Source organism: Mya arenaria, chromosome 16 (assembly GCF_026914265.1).
Source record: "Mya arenaria isolate MELC-2E11 chromosome 16, ASM2691426v1".
NCBI lineage: Eukaryota > Metazoa > Mollusca > Bivalvia > Myida > Myidae > Mya > Mya arenaria.
This window is the reverse complement of record NC_069137.1, coordinates 52,401,753-52,418,261: the sequence shown is the minus strand read 5'-3', so window position 1 is coordinate 52,418,261 and position 16,509 is coordinate 52,401,753. Positions and strand designations below refer to the sequence as shown.

The 16,509-nt window shown below is 34.8% G+C and overlaps 2 protein-coding genes across 2 annotated transcripts; both read left to right on the top strand.

The window, feature by feature from the left end:
• Nucleotides 1-429: 429 nt before the first annotated feature.
• On the top strand, nucleotides 430-2,654 carry LOC128221792 (uncharacterized). The gene is made up of 3 exons (XM_052930394.1): nucleotides 430-474; nucleotides 953-1,270; nucleotides 2,314-2,654. Exons 1-3 carry the CDS (start codon nucleotides 435-437, stop codon nucleotides 2,652-2,654), a joined length of 699 nt encoding a protein of 232 aa, XP_052786354.1. The 5' UTR covers nucleotides 430-434.
• A 189-nt stretch (nucleotides 2,655-2,843) lies between these two features.
• Nucleotides 2,844-8,080, top strand: LOC128221036 (uncharacterized). The gene is made up of 9 exons (XM_052929439.1): nucleotides 2,844-3,144; nucleotides 3,260-3,562; nucleotides 3,839-4,156; nucleotides 4,416-4,697; nucleotides 4,785-4,904; nucleotides 5,274-5,325; nucleotides 5,554-5,570; nucleotides 5,995-6,092; nucleotides 6,457-8,080. The coding sequence occupies exons 1-9, from the start codon at nucleotides 2,868-2,870 to the stop codon at nucleotides 6,634-6,636; spliced, it is 1,647 nt and encodes a 548-aa protein (XP_052785399.1). The 5' UTR covers nucleotides 2,844-2,867; the 3' UTR covers nucleotides 6,637-8,080.
• Nucleotides 8,081-16,509: the final 8,429 nt, after the last annotated feature.

Here is a 16,509-nt window from a genome sequence, read left to right as displayed (position 1 = left end):
GGCTTAAATATTAGCCACACACAAGAAAACACCCATTTATTTCATAATCATTATCATTTCCGTTCGTTGTTGGCCCTTACGTGAGTACGAAAGGAGGCGGTGGTGAATACGCGGCAGATACTGGGTTTGTAATAACAAACAAATATGTGTTCCTGTCCGCTTATTTAAACAGAAAGTGGCAATTGAATAGCCACCACGAGTAGACAGAGCGGCTTTATATGGTTTACTCATGTTTAAGCGGACATTTAATGGTATTGTATTTTGTGGTAACATGTGTTTTTTAATGTTTTAAAGAATGGCAGCCGTTGGACTATTATTGTTAACTGAAAGTATGAGACCACCAATTACCGTATTATATATCTAACTAGACAGTGACAAATGCCTTACAAACAATTCATATCAATGCACTTTGTCAATGGTACCGTGCAAGTGAAATGGATAGGTGCTGCCTGTTTACTCTGATATTTTATCTCGGTAAGCCTTTTCGTTGTATTAACGTTGTGTAAATGATAAAGAATTATGTAGCTGTTGCGTCAGAAACGTTCATCTGTGTTTTTGAGTTTTAGAACAATTTAAGTGGTTGTAGAAGGTGGAAGATTTTTTTCCTTGATAATGCTTTTGAAATTGTTAAAGAATACATAAATAAGAATTTAGATAAAGACACATGTTAAAGAATTTTTACTGGATATTGTCTTTCATTCGTTTATATTTCAAGATTTTGTTCTTATTATGCGACAACACGGAAGCTGTGCAGCTTCCTGTTTTGATATTAACACATTGGTCATTGCTATAGTTTGTGTGATATTCTGTTTCCTTAAACATCGTATTGTATCAACCCTTCAAACCTAAACATAATTACCGTACAGTTTTAGACTTAATTAGAGATATCTTGTCAAATAACGTTATTGAGGGTGAGATATGTATTTATAACTGGTTGCAACTACTATTACAGGTCTTTTTGTCTACGCCTGTGCAGCCGGGAACCAATATGGAACGATATCAGTGGAAGGACCAGCTTTTGTGAACAGGGAGGTAACACTGAAAGCGACACCGTTTTATCCTTGGAAGTGTGATGTAGAATGGATATGCATTATGGATGGCAGTACAACATTCCAAACAATGAATGGGACAAATGTTAAAAGATATTCGGAAGATGGGTCATTATTTTTGAAATGGAAGGCTTCAACTGAATATAACAAAGCTTACTTTTACGCCGTATGCTCAACAAACGCAACGATAGGAACACCCATGGTATCTTTAAATATGAAAGGTAAATATCGAATAATGTTTTTAGGCTATAACCACAGCTTGTATTGATTGGGTTGTATGATGTTTATAAATTACTGTTTGTTGTCATTTGCCATATTATTCATTAAAGTTATAACAGTAACGCACCAATTTATGTCCTGTAGCGTACTTAGCCGTTAAACCGTATTTTATGACAGCCAAGTCCGCTTATACATGTTTTATTGTTGGTACATATTTGGGTTTTTTGTGGTCACGTGTTTTTATTTTCTCAAGGGAGAGAAAAGTAAAAATCCAGGTCTTATTCAGAAGCAGGCTGCCTCAAACTCGGTCCACGGTCCCTCAGATTTAAACCCATTTACAATTTTAGATTCCCTTACAAAGGCCCATATCAGCCTTATCTACTTCCAATTTGACCTGAAACTCCATATTGCCATTCGAAAACTTTTTTACAATTCACTGATATTTTAAGGACATAATGTGTCAACATTAAATGATACTTCTTAAAAAATCTTACTGGTTATAGCTACCAAATGTGAATCAAAATAGTCCGTGACGTATAATTGAGCTAAGCCAAACTCTTTTGACTGATTGTTTGTAAACAAAGTCGAAGTCTCTTGATCGATAATGCCAAGCACAGTATGATATTACCAAATGAGTAGACGTTATTATTATTCAAGTCCTCGAGACATCCAAAACAAATACCTACCTTATTAACTGTTCCAGCTATCCTCAGAATGTAAAATTGACACCTGCCGGTAACCATAGGGAAGCTATATGAAAATACATGCTTTGGCAATTTTAACCACTTAATAGCCAAATAGAAATGATGACCTAAACACAAATGTACTTTTAATATTAGCGAGAGGGCATGGTGTCAAAGAGCATACTAACGCAAATCCGTTTTCCTGTACATCATATATTTTCGGCGTATTGCTGAAGTTTTTAAAAGTGGAGATTAAATGGTTAAAGTGGAAAAAAAAAACATAAGTAGATTAAGTCTCATTTAAGTCTAAGTTTCTTCAGCTTTTTGCATACATATCAGTAATAAATTCATATATTTTACAGACATTGTTGGACACTGTGGGGATCTCGTGCTTTTAAGCTCGGTTGTTCGCGGCGCGAACGTCAAAGTGGGATTTTTTCCGTCTGACTATCATATACAGCGCCAAACAAGTGCCAGACGAACATGGAAGAAAAACTTCCAAGTGATACAGCTACGAAACGGTTTTTACGAAGAAGACAAAGTTTCTGAATATTTTTACAAATTAACGGTATTCAACTTTGATGAAACAGACGAGGGAACATATACTTTAGAGTGCAATCTAGGAGGATCCACGGAATCAGTACATGTGTATATTCATCATTGTACTTCGCCAACTATTCAAACATGTTATTATTTATATTAAATTTTGGTTATATAAATGATCGTTTTGTTACGACTGTATAACCACGAGCCATATAAGTATTAGAAAAATAATATATGATCATGATAATAGGTGCATAAGCAGCAATGTAATAAACATTTTCATTTGTAGTGTTTAAATATATGCAATATGCTAAATGATTCAAATGAGTTATGTTCCTTTTCAGAGCGACCGAGCCACCCAATACTCGGTCCAATGACTCCTGACTTTAACACAACAGAATGCATTTATGTTTATGCTGGCTCTGACATGTATTGCAAAACTGACAATGGAACCGAACCCGTACAAGTCGTACTTTTACTTGGCAATGATTCATTTGTTCTTGCTGAAAGCAAAGAGAACAAAGGGTTGTACCGGTTCCATAACGTTCATCAACATATGGCTGGACTGTCGAGACGGAATGTGACATGCCTAGTTTCAAATGCAGCCATTGACACACCTTACGAAGTGCACGGCATTCTATGTAACGTGGGTAAGCAAATAGGAGATACATTATAACAAGCAATGATTCGTTATTTTGTGCAAGTCGAAATGTTTAGATTGTATATGATATTGAATGCTGGTTATTCATTGTGTATCAACTTCAGAGAAAGGAAGCCCGCCCGAGCTAACAGTTCCCGAATTCCTTGTTGGAGAAAACTCAACAGCAGTATGTGAAGTGCGCAATGCTTTCCCAGCTCCGGCAATAGCAATATACGTTGACACAGTCTTGCTAGCTGATGTTCAACAAACTGATTCATTTAATACATCATCTTTTACATTTACAAGTCAAGCAAAGGCGACAAATATTAATGCATTGTGGAATGGAAATGAAATGTGTTGCAAAGGGCAATGGAAGAGTTATCTTGGTTTAAAAGCTGTGTCAACATGCAACACTATCAGTATGAAATGTAAGTCTAACTCCAAGCGATTGTTTAAAACACTCGTATTAGTAAAAGTTAAAATGGAAAAATGTGATTAATATTACTTTATTTCCCGTGGTAAGTGTTCGTTTAATTAGTGTGTATGTGTGTGTGTATGTGTGAACAAGAAACATTATAGTTTTGAATTTTCTTAGTGCGTATCATTAAAAAATAAGCAATACGTATTTGTATTTTCTAAATTTAAAACGGTGATATTGTTTTAAATTAATGTTTAAGCTTGTCATATTCATATTCTGTTTTCAGTTCCGCCGTCAGACCTTTCAATATCCGTAAACAAAATACACGAGTATAACAACAATGCTTCTTTTTATGTCCTTGTCATGTCTTGTGAGAGCAATGAATCAAATCCGCCTTGCACAATTGAATGGACAAGCGACAACGATAATTTGAAATACGCTAATAGCAACAACTGGACGAATGGTGGAAATGGGAGTTACCGTTCTGTGTCCAACGTGCTTTACAATGTCACTGAAGACATGGCTGGGGAAACTATTACATGTGCAACAAGATGTGACCATTTCCCAATGCATTTATATAAAGACTTTAAAATAGACTTTTCAGGTACGCACTCAATTTTATTAAATTGTCGACCTTCGTTCACACTCTCAAAGCGAGACTGCTATGTTCATGTACCTTTATCACAGGATCTATCTTCCGAAACGCATTTAAATTTATCATATCTTTCATTTAAGCTGCTTTATCAACATATACCTGGGATAAGATTTAAGAAACCTTAAATGTATAATATCTATTGTTTTCTATTAGCTGTGTATTCGTTTTACTTTGTTTGTTTCTCAACAATTTCTTCACTACATTTCAGATTGTCCGACTCTTAATTTGGACACGACATCGCCTGTTGAATTATGTCCAAATAATATACTTTCCGTAAACTGTCTTGTGGATGATTGCAGTGTAAAAGAGGAATGGACGCTCCGCTGGGAAGATGAAAATAGCACTGTCATAAAGACTTGTAGTAAAACAGGGGATTGCGTGTTAACACTTAATTATACGGGCGAAAAAGAAAATACATACACTTGCACAGCTTTGAAATCAAATGAGCATCTGAGAAAATCCTTGGCCGTTTTAAGCTCAAGGACAGATGGTTTGTAGTTATCAGTTGTTCATTTATTTCATTTTAATAAATGAAATGTCTTCAATGTTTTTTATGACATAAACTATATTATTGCAGGAAGACAATGCCAGGACAATGACATTCAGACATTTTCATCAATGATCCGATTTCCTGTCAAGAATCTACTGATTGGAACAAGTGTTTTCTGTGGACTCTGCATCGTGTTTGCAATCGGAAGTAAGGATTTTTTGTCAATGTAGTGAAACCTAATTTTCTGAAAATAAGTCAGAACGTGCAGTTTTGAAAAGATTTACTGGCATAAAAAAACTCTTTATTCAAATTGTATTGTTTGATTTAGAAAAACGTCAGCAATTACACTATTATAAGGTAGGTTTGCAGACTGATTTATAGAAGGTTCAATGACCAACAAGGGTATTATATTTTGTGCGAAAAGTATTAAGTACGAGCATACCGTTGTATACATCTTTTCAAAGTCTACACCTATCTCACAAAACAAATATAATCTACATAGACACTTCAAACAAAACTATTTGTTTCAAGTGAAGATTATTTGTTTCAATGAACGAATGTTTTCATTTTTTTCAGGATGTATATTTCTTAAACATCAAAAGGCCAACGCAGTCAACACAGTCGAAATGTATGTATCAATTTTAACTTTGATTTATTGATTGAGAATCTTAGATATTTGGTGAGTTAGATATGATTAAAATGTGTATATGTTATAAAATTGATAACGGACAGTTTCTCCGCTAAGCAGAACTTCGTCTAACGATATTTGTTGTTATATAAACCATTCTTGTATAGATCTCAGTACAAAAATAAAACTAATAAAAACTAATAAAATAATTGTTGCGTTTGTTTTCAGTGTTGGAAATCACAGCGGTAAGTTTCTATTTTTGAGTTTACTAGTACGTACATGCGTTGGCCCATTTCATGATATTTGAAAATTCTATCATGTACCCAGGTTTTTGTTAAACAAAGATTATTCACCGTATCTACTTATCATGTATGAAACTTTACTATCCCTTTTGGGAAGAAAATAAATATATAAGTATCATTATTTTCTCAAGTAAATCAAATAAAAATATCCAAATTAAATGTCAGCTTTACTTTTGGATTCCTAAAAAAATGAATAGATAAAGTAAACATCATTATAAAATCTTACGCTTTAGATATTATTTTTATCCTGGCTAATTCAAGGTTTGGAATCATTTCCAGTAAACTAATGGTTCTCAATACACTAGTATAATAACCATTATCTCTCCAAATGAACCTTTATAGATAATAAATGATATCTTAAAAACAGACACCTCGTCAGAGAATGACGTGATACACATACCAACGGCAGGCGGCCAGTATGAAATCATACAGACGCAGTCGACCGCTCAGAGGCTTGAAACACAGGTAAATAACTAAACTTTTGAGATATCTTTAGAGATAATTACCGTGATGCAAATGTCATACCAACATTTTAAAGTAGCTTGACCAGAAAAAGTGACCGTGTAGGGTAGCCAACTTCTTTGAGTTTCACCGTTATGGAGAACTACTTAAATTGAAAACAGTATAGCAGGTGTGCAATCTGTCATTAGATAACGGACATTCATATACTTAAAAATATTGATTTAATACGATATACTACCAAATATGATGCCAAGCAAATTTAAACATACAACTTGAAGAATACTTTTCCTGCATGATCCATAATTGGTTATACTTATACGTGATTATTATGTAATTTGTTAACGTTATACAATGTTATTTATACCAGCAACTTCATAATGACGATTGTCATGCATACGACGAGGTGGACACCTACTTTCTACAGGAAGCTCACGCCAGAGTTCCGTTGGTGAAAAATCATACGCCGACGGTGTATACTATCATTGAGTTGTCCTCAACACAGAAACCTGCTGTAGAAGAACCTGCGTACGACAATGCATCAGTGTAGATCTCTATCAAATACCAAAACATCTAACCAAAATATACTGCCATCGGCATCTTATCGTATTGTTTGTATATTGTATTCAATATGTATGAATTTTTAGAACATCACTTGTACAAGTATTGTATTAAATTGTTGAAAAGTCAAAAAATGATGTTTTTCTGTAATTATACATTTGTTTTACATATTTTACACCCTTGTTATGCCATTCTTTATCAAACATGCTTTGTTATTGGCTCGTTTTATATATACGATGCCAACAATTGTATACCTACTTTAAAAAAGACATTTTTATCGGATTTAAATAGCTTTTTAAATTTAGTCTCCTCTAATTTCCTATGCAGGGTACAATGACCAGATTATATCGATAATCCTTTAAACGTTATTAATTTGGGCTTATTCGTTTGACCGATAGAGTTAGTTACTTTTTTGAAGAAAATGCATATTAGCAGGATCCGAATGGCTTTAAAAGTCGTTTGCTTTTTTTAGTTTGACGCTTTTTGATTGTTTGTTAAATAGACATTATGACCAACGTAGTACGCTTACCTGCATTTGTTTTGCAAAATCGTTTTTTTATTCGCTCGTTTGTTTTCTTCCGCATTTGAAAATCGGGGGAAAATATAAGATATAAGTTATATGAAAGCAAAACAACAGTTTATATTTAGACGAGCAAAATGCTTCGACACAGGAAGTCAAATAATGTAAAAAACAAAAAAATATATTGGGGCTTATATTATTCACATATTATTAGTGACTAAAACGAGTGATTTTTTTTAAAACTTCATCCAGTTTTCAAAATAGGAATGGAACTGTAATCATCGACAACATGTAGAAACCTGATGGATGTAGTGCACAAATTGTAGCCCCCATTTTCATGTACCTATACTTTTAGTGGATTTATTATACGGTAACGTGTAGGCCCATACTGTAACGTGTTGGCCCATACTGTAACGTGTTGGTCCATAAGGCCGTAACGTATTCTCAACATGTGAGAATCATCGTAATAACATGTTAGTGTATCAATGGTAAATGTATATGTCAAATTATTGAATTATTAATGAACTTTATTAATCATTAATCTACTTTATCTAAAATTGAATAATCTTGTTTTCTCTTATTGTTTTTATTTTCGCTATTTTGTTGTACAATGATCATACTATTATAACACATTTGAGTGTGTAGATTTACACAGTTATGGAGAACGTGTCTCTTCTAGAGTTTGTACAATGACCCTATCATTATAACACACTTGAGTGTATGTATTTAAACATGTACTTAGTGTGTGTCTCTTCTAGGTTGTGTACATGGTCATATGATTAATACACATATGTGTGCAACGATTCAAACGTTGACTAAGACTATTTGTATAAGCCGGGTGTCTATTCTGGTGTATCGTACCTTAGAGGAGTCAGCTGTTTATCTGTCTGTATTAACTATCATTTTATGCAATTGTTTGTATCTTGTCGTTGCGGAATAAATGTTTATTATACGTTTATATGTTGTTGTTGGTGTTTTTTTTAAGTTTCTGCAGGCTCTTCGTACATTCATACATTTAATTATGCTAGATGTTGAGATTTCATCAACCGGTTTTTTCCCCCCATTTCTGTTTGGAGTCACGTTGTGTCGTTTACCGGTTTTCCCCCATTCCTATGTGGACTCACGTTGTGTCGTTAACCGGTTAGCCCCAATTCCGATGTGGACTCACGTTGTGTCGTAAACCGGTTTGCCTCACTTCCCATGTGGACTCACGTTGTGTCGTTAACCGGTTTGCCCCAATTCCCATGTGGACTCACGTTTTATTGTAAACCGGTTTGCCCCAATTCCGATATGGACTCACGTTGTGTCGTTAACCGGTTAGCCTCAATTACCATGTGGACTCACGTTGTGTCGTTAACCGGTTAGCCCCAATTCCCACGTGGACCCACGTTTTATTGTAAACCGGTTTGCCCCAATTCCGATGTGGACTCACGCAGTATCGCAAACCAATTTGCCCCAATTCCCACATACACTCACGTTGTATCGTAAACTGGTTTGCCCCGATTTCTTATTAAGCTCACGTTGAATCAAAAAGCCGGTTTACACCATTTTTAAATTGACTTATGACTCATGTTTTCGCTGTCTGGTTCGATATGGTTACTAAAATATTTGATCAGGTTCAGGAATTAAAAACTTGAACCTTTGAACCAATTTTTTTTGTTATATGGTGCTGTATGTTATTATGCCACCAATTGAATAGAACAATTGTTATACATGTGTTACATGATTTTGTGTCAAACTGATGATTAAGCACACCTGTGCATTGTGAGAAAACACAACTGCCTACAACTGCAAGAAATCAAATGCGTGTTATTTGTTGTGGTTATAACGTAAGTCAACGCTTGGACCTCGGTTAAATATTTGCACCGTTCATTGGCTAAAATTTAACCTTCATTCTACGACGGTTATGGGTCTATTTGTTTGGCATCATCACTAGCAGAACCTAACATATTTAAAAATACATTTTAATAAAGTAATTACTAGCCCAACCTTCGAAAATTGTACACTTTATTACAAGATCGACGTAATTACACACGAAACTATTTATTGTACGGATTTTGGCCGAAACAATTTGAAACGATCGGGCTAAAAAAAATGAAATCACTACTTTTCAATTTCCTTTCAAAACAGAAGCTTACGATATATTTTTTCCTACATAACCAATCAACAACCAAAACAACAACAACAACAACAATAAAACCAACAACAAATACGAAAACAACACCAACAACAAAAACAGCAACAACAAAACAACAATAATTATTGCAAAGGTAATTGTGAACAGGAGTTTAAGAAATGCAAAAGTAATCATTTTAACAATAAATGTGTATAACTTTCTAAATTTATATTTTTTAATTTATTTTGACGTTCGGTAATTAAACCATGTACACTTAACTTTAGATTTCGTATTAGTATATACATTATTCGCAAATGGAAATTCCTAGCCAGCGTGACCTTGCGTTGACCCCTGTGAGCTGTCTTTCCCATTGGCTGCTTTTCTTGGTGTTGATGACGTAACTCGTCGAATGTGTGCGCTGGCTGACCTTGCTCTGCCTGGATTGGCTACAGCTTTCGCACGTGATCTTGGTCTACCACGTGGCGTTTGTTTGTCAACAGTAGCACGCGTAGTACTGTACTGCTGTATGTTTTGATGATCAATTAGTGATTGAGATTGCGAATTTTCACTTTCAAGTGCCGAAAACGGATTAGCATGCACAAATTGAATCTGGGTGTTATTCAGCCTATTTGTCAAAGGTTGAGCATTATTCACAGCAATATTAGCCGGTCTTTCCAGTCTGCAAACATAGTCGGTTGACTAGCGTTGACTGTGGGAACGGACTGTCGTAGCATCTGTTGTTGTTGTCGGTGGTTGTGTATATGTGCTTCCGCCCGCACCGTCGGGCATCGCTTATTCCGGTACAGGTTGTGTCCGTTTCAACGGTCTGTTGAGTAATCTGTGCCAATCAGGGAATTCATCCTGAACGTTCTGCCCATTAACAACAATAGCCGCCGGGTATCGGAGTTGAGTTCTGGCTGAGCGGTTTATGTTTATAATCTTTATACTTTGGCCAGAGCTTTTTCCGTGCTTTTCTTATCTCTACTGGATAGTCTTTGTCGATGGCCGGTCCCGAGCCTGCTAGGAATCGAGCGTTGTTCATAACTCTCTCTATCTTATACACATATCTAAATGTCACCAATATTGGCCTTCTCGTGTTTTTACCCCCTGTAAATCTTATTTGGTCTCCCTGTCTCTCGGCGCTTTCTATACACAGCTCTCCTGGGTCCATGTTGAGGTAATCATAGATGAAGTCATTTACCTCATCATAAATGTCTTAACTGGCTACCTCCTCAAGCCCATATATGAGTACATTTCTGTTACACTCTCTAAATCAATAATTTTGTATATAATGGCCAACATTTTTCATCCTGTTCATGAGCTCTCTGGTTAATATTTTTTACATTGTCTTGTATTTGTTCTATACTCGTTTAAAATTTATCTCTGTTAGCAATCTTTAAAAATAATATGTTGATTTTGTCGTGTAGTGACAAACTCACAAAAGAAGAAAGTTTGACGCTACCCCAGCTGGTTGTCCATTACGTCACGCTGGTTGCCACTGTTGGATCTCCACCCCGAACAAATCTGCATTTTCAATTTCTTGGGAATTTTTTAATAATTGTGTTAAACTTTCACTGATTTCAGCCATAATCAATAATAGTTGGTATTCCAAACTATTTGCTCACTCTTTGAATCTAATAATCTAATAATCCATCAAAAACACAACAAATCAAGTCTAAAATCAGTTTTTCACCGCTACCTGTAAATTCCCTGTTACCTGTCCGCCCTTTTTTAATCCCATATATGAACAAGGAATAATAATATCAGTTAACATTGGGGTTTAATGATGAAAATGTAAGGGAATTGTTATATCTAGATTAATCTACATAATTGAAATTGAATACTTCAATATGATTCTTTATAATAGGTTTAGTCAATGACATATATTGAACTCAATGATTAGCAAAACAAGTATTGCATGATATAAAACGTTAAACGTTAAAAACGTTAAACGTTAAACGTGTTTATTTGATTAAACGCCTATTTTTATACATAATATTCAATGGCGTTGTACAATACATGCATACTCTATATATCCAACATAATATTTGAACATATTTTGATATAAGACAATATAAAGCAGTTAAACAATAAGATATTAAAACTTGCAACATTCATTAGATTGTAATTGACTAAAGTAGTAATATATGTACATGAAGTAAAAACATAATTGGTCAAAGCAACCGATAAAAAATGAAAAATAAACAAACTCTAAGACTCTAAAAAATCAAATATAATATCAGACATTTCTTATCGGAGTCGGTTTTAAAACAAGTCATAAAACTGTGTAAAATAGTGAGTTTTGAGGTTTTTCTTGAACACATCAATAGACACTGACTGCTTGATATACAATGGCAGACTATTCCATAGTTTTGGTCCGATTGTGCAAAAACTTCTATCGTTAAACCTTGTTCTCTTGTTAAATGGTACATCATACTTGATACCAGGGTCACTAGCTGATCTTAATCCTTGTCTACGACTTACACTCTCAGACAATAACTCAGTCAAATAAGCAGGAGCCCTACCAGTGCCACAGTTGAACATAACTGTCAATATCTTGAAGTTGATTCTAGCCTTTATTGGCAGCCAGTGCAGATCAAAGAGAGCTTGCTTGGCCCCGTCATAATTGCCTCGGTTAAGAACTAATTTTGCGCACATATTTTGGATGCGCTGCATTTTGGTTAACTCTATCTCAGAAATACCATACAATATAAGGTTACAGTAGTCCAAATGAGAGATAACAAGTGAAAGTAAAAGGATTTCGGTTGCAGCTCTGGTTAAATATTTTCGTATACACTTCACCCTGAAAAAGTTCAACATTGCAGTGCGGCATTTACGCTTCACGTGTTCCTTTAAGGATAAGGTTTCGTCAAGAAAGGCACCTAAGTATCTAATGCAGCTTTCTCGGTGTACAGCATCACCCGCAATATCTATATTTGTAGTGACACATTTATTTAGTTGAGCCTTACTGCCAAACATAATGAATTCTGTTTTGGAAGTGTTCATTTTTAGTTTGTTTGCGTTCATCCACTTGTTGATCGTAACGGCACATGTTTCTAGTTCGTGAATATTTTGCTGTTCATGTATTGGAGACGCTGGACTAAAGCATTTGTGGGCGATATGATCATCAGCGAACCCGTACACCGAAATCGACGGAGGAATGACATCAAACAGAGTACCGGCATAGGTTAGATATAGCCAGGGACCCAAACAGCTTCCTTGGGGAACGCTACATTCTAATGGACGGGGTGATGATAGAGACGTATTAACACTAACTCTACAATTCCGTGGTCTTAGATACGACTCTAGCCAATTCAACGCAGTACCACACATTCCATACTGATTATGAAGTACGTCTATCAAAATGGTGTGATCAACAGTATCAAAGGCAGCACTAAGATCAATAGCAATCAAGGCGGTGACTTCTTGTCTTTCCATTCCACCAAGAATATCATTGACAAGTCGCAGAAGTGCCGATTCACAAGAATGATGTCGCCTGTATGCTGACTGATGTTTTGGTAAAAGGTTGTGTTTGTCTGCGTGTGCGTTGAGTCTAAGCAGAACTGCCTTTTCTACAAGTTTTGATAGAAATGATAGATTACTTACTGGTCTGTAGTTAGCAAGTTCTAGATCAAGTCCAGTTTTCTTAAGAAGAGGTCTCACGATAGCCTGTTTATATTTGACCGGAAATACACCGTGTTTAAGAGATAAATTTACTAATGTTGTAATAGTTGGTAATAGGTTACTAAGGTATTGCTTTAAGATGTGTGTTGGCAGAACATCTAATTCAGATGATGTTGTGTTGAGTTCGCATATAAGCTTATTTATTTCATTTTGGTTTAGCTCTTCAAAATGTTCAATATGCGGAACATCCTTACATTGTGGTTGGAAACTAGCATAGTTTTTCAGCGAATTGCGTATTTTATCAATTTTGTTTATGAAAAAGTCAGCGAAATTTTCAGCAAGAACAGTGTCAGATTCACTTGGTGGCATAGGATTGTCGGACTTAGTTCCTGTCAACTCAGACACCAAGGAGTATAGTTTCTTTGAGTCACCTTTTGCATTAATTACCCTTAATGATATACCTACAGCATTTAATTTTGAGAGGCGGGGGATATTTAAGTGAAATTCATGACGGCAAGGAATTAAGCATAATTTGAAGTGGGGGGGGGGAAACAATCAAAGTACGTTTTAAATGATTGACCGACAACACAACACTACACGATACTGAAAGGCCGGTTATTGTGGCAGTGATAAAACTGTGGGGGGATTTTAGTGCCTTCACCATTGTGAGTTTTGAATGACTTATCTACATCACTTCCTACTGAAAGGCTGAGTATAGTATCAGTGATAAAACTCTCGAGGGGGAATTTATTGCTTACAGCAATATAAGTCATGAATTACCTTATCAGAGAAATATGTATGTTATACAAATAGAGTTCCCTTTGCAAAGCATTTTTATATTTCAACTAGGTCAATGGATGCTTAGTGGAATTTGTACTTATTAAAAAAAAATCCCTTCACTGACTTGGTAAATAATGCAGGGCAATTGGCTGCATATAACTTGCGTTTTTCGGACTTGCTCCTACGTATTTTCTGTATTTTTAAGCATATATTAATTACGAAAGTTAATCTATCGCCCTGATAGAATTTGATGTTTCAACAAATTCTTCAATAATTCATCAACATATAGTTCGTTGGGTAAAATGTAAATATTTTGTATAATATAATTTATGTAACACACCACTTCTGGCAATATAACATTATATCTACATTCGCTTACTACTCTGTATACATAATCATTGACGTTCATTTTGCATAAAACGCAAGGCTTAATGACGTCATTGTTTATTTTACGCTCCGATTGGATTAGCTCGACGTAATTTTACCAATGAGTTACGACATAACAAAAAGTAGCTATGTTTTGTTTGAACGTATTTTATTGATTACACTTTTTTTAAAAACAAATACTCAATTGCAAAATATAGTCATTTTTTAATCGTAATGAGAATACTTTATTAAACTATAAATATAAGAATTGGTCGCATTTTTGTCTTGCGTTAATGCTTTATGAACAAAGTTGAGCAAGCGGGCAGATTATCAAGAAGCGCTAAAAATGCGATCAATTCTTAAATACTGAGCGGCCTGTTAGTCTCCGAATCTGATTGAACCTCGGCTTAGTTATAAGTTACACGCAGACAACACCTACTCATTTCATACTGATTATCATTATTTATAAGAAAAACTATCATATAATTGCTTTACTATATACGAGGACGGAAGGAGGAAGTGGTGAATCCGCTGCAAATACTGGGTTTTTAATAAGAACAAAGGCCTATTCCTTCTGTCTCTCGTTTTGAACAGGAAGTGGCAACTTACTTGTCATCACAAGTGGACTAAGCGGCGTTATATGGTTTATTAAATATAAACGGATATTAAATGCTATACCATTGTGTGGTTACATGTGCGATTGTTAATGTTTTTGAAAGAATCGAAACCATAGGACTGTCATTGTTAACTGAAAGTTTCAAACAACCAATTTCCGTATTATATATCTTACTGGTGAAACATGAATATAGCATACTTTCATAACTTAGCTTTCAGTCCTTTGAATTTATGTAGATTTTGCTAATTCATGTTATCATCAAAACCGTCTTTGGCGAACAAGTTTTTAGCTGACTCAGAGTGTTTTGGCATGTGACTTCATTTTCTTCAAATATTTTACATTTTTAAATCAAGGAAGGATTAGCTAATAAATGTCGCTTTTATTTTTAATAATGATTTCCTTATGTGTTCCCAGTTTTAGTACAATCATGCTTTTTATTATTAAACTCTCTGATCACACAGATTTAAATCTTTTTTTATTAAGCAGACTATGTGTGATGTTATTAGTTTCAAACAATAACTGCATCGTATCTTTGAAAAGTTTTTTTTTGCATTTGGTGCTCTGAATTGAATTCCTCCGTCTGCAGATAGAGTTTGGATCTCTTATCATAGAAGTACTTGAGGTTTACCTAAACGTTTATTATTATTTGTTATATTGATACGTTTCCTCAAGTTAATGCATACTCTGATAATATTTAATTTTTGCGTTTAATCTTTATTAAGGTTAGCTTTTTGCATATATATTGTTGGGATAAGAGTGAGGTTTGTGCACATAAACTAGTTTAAACCCCCCAGTAAATTTACATTGTACTCACCGTTCCAAGGCGGTACCTAAAAATTATTGACAAACATACCTAGTTTTTGATATATAGTATGTATGCGCTGTTTGTGGAGTTTTGTGCTGTTCTTCTTTGTTTCTTGTTTGTGATTTTATGTTCTATGTCTTTGGCGTGTACCCAGTGCCATTTAACCGGGTTTATGTTTAAACTGTTTGCTACTGAGCTTGTTTCTGCAGCTTTTTGCATAAAAATTACTACCACTACATATCAATGCAGATATTTGGAAGATGGCTCATTCATTTTGAAATGGAAGACTTCAACTGAATATGACAAGTCTGGCTTCTGTTCTATTTTTAAATATGAAAGGTAAATATCGAAGATATACCACTCTCGCACCAATTTATGTCCTGTAATTTATAAAACAGCCACGTCTGATAATACCAGTTTTATTGTAAATAAATATTTATTTTTGAAAGTCAAGTGTTTTTATTTTCTCAAGGGAGAGAAAATTAGAATCCAGAGCTAAATTATAAGCAGACTGCCTCAAACTCGGTCCACAGTCCCTAAGATTTAAACCCATTTACATACTTTCAGATTTTAACCACTTTGCATATCTTTTCTAGAATCCCTTCAATTTCTCGATTAAGGTCCTGATCAGCATTTTGTACTTCCAATTTAACCTCAATCTGCGGTTTACCACTAAAAAGCCTTGTTTTTAAATTCACATGATAGTTTTATGATATAATGTGTCAACATCACATGATACTTACAAACTTTTACTGTTTAAAGCCACTAACTGAAATTGAATTATGAATCAAAAGTTTCCATGACGTATAAATGAGCTACGCCAAACTATTTTGACTGATTGTTTGTAAACAAGGTCGAAGTCTCTTGACCTTTGATAATTTCAAGCACAGAAAGATGTTACAAAATAATTAGACTTTATTATTATTCCAGTCGTCATCCAAAACAGATACTTAAGCGTACCGGCTATCCAAATTGACACCTGTCGTTTACCAAAGTGAGGCTATACGAAATGGCAATTTTGACCAAGTTAGGTAG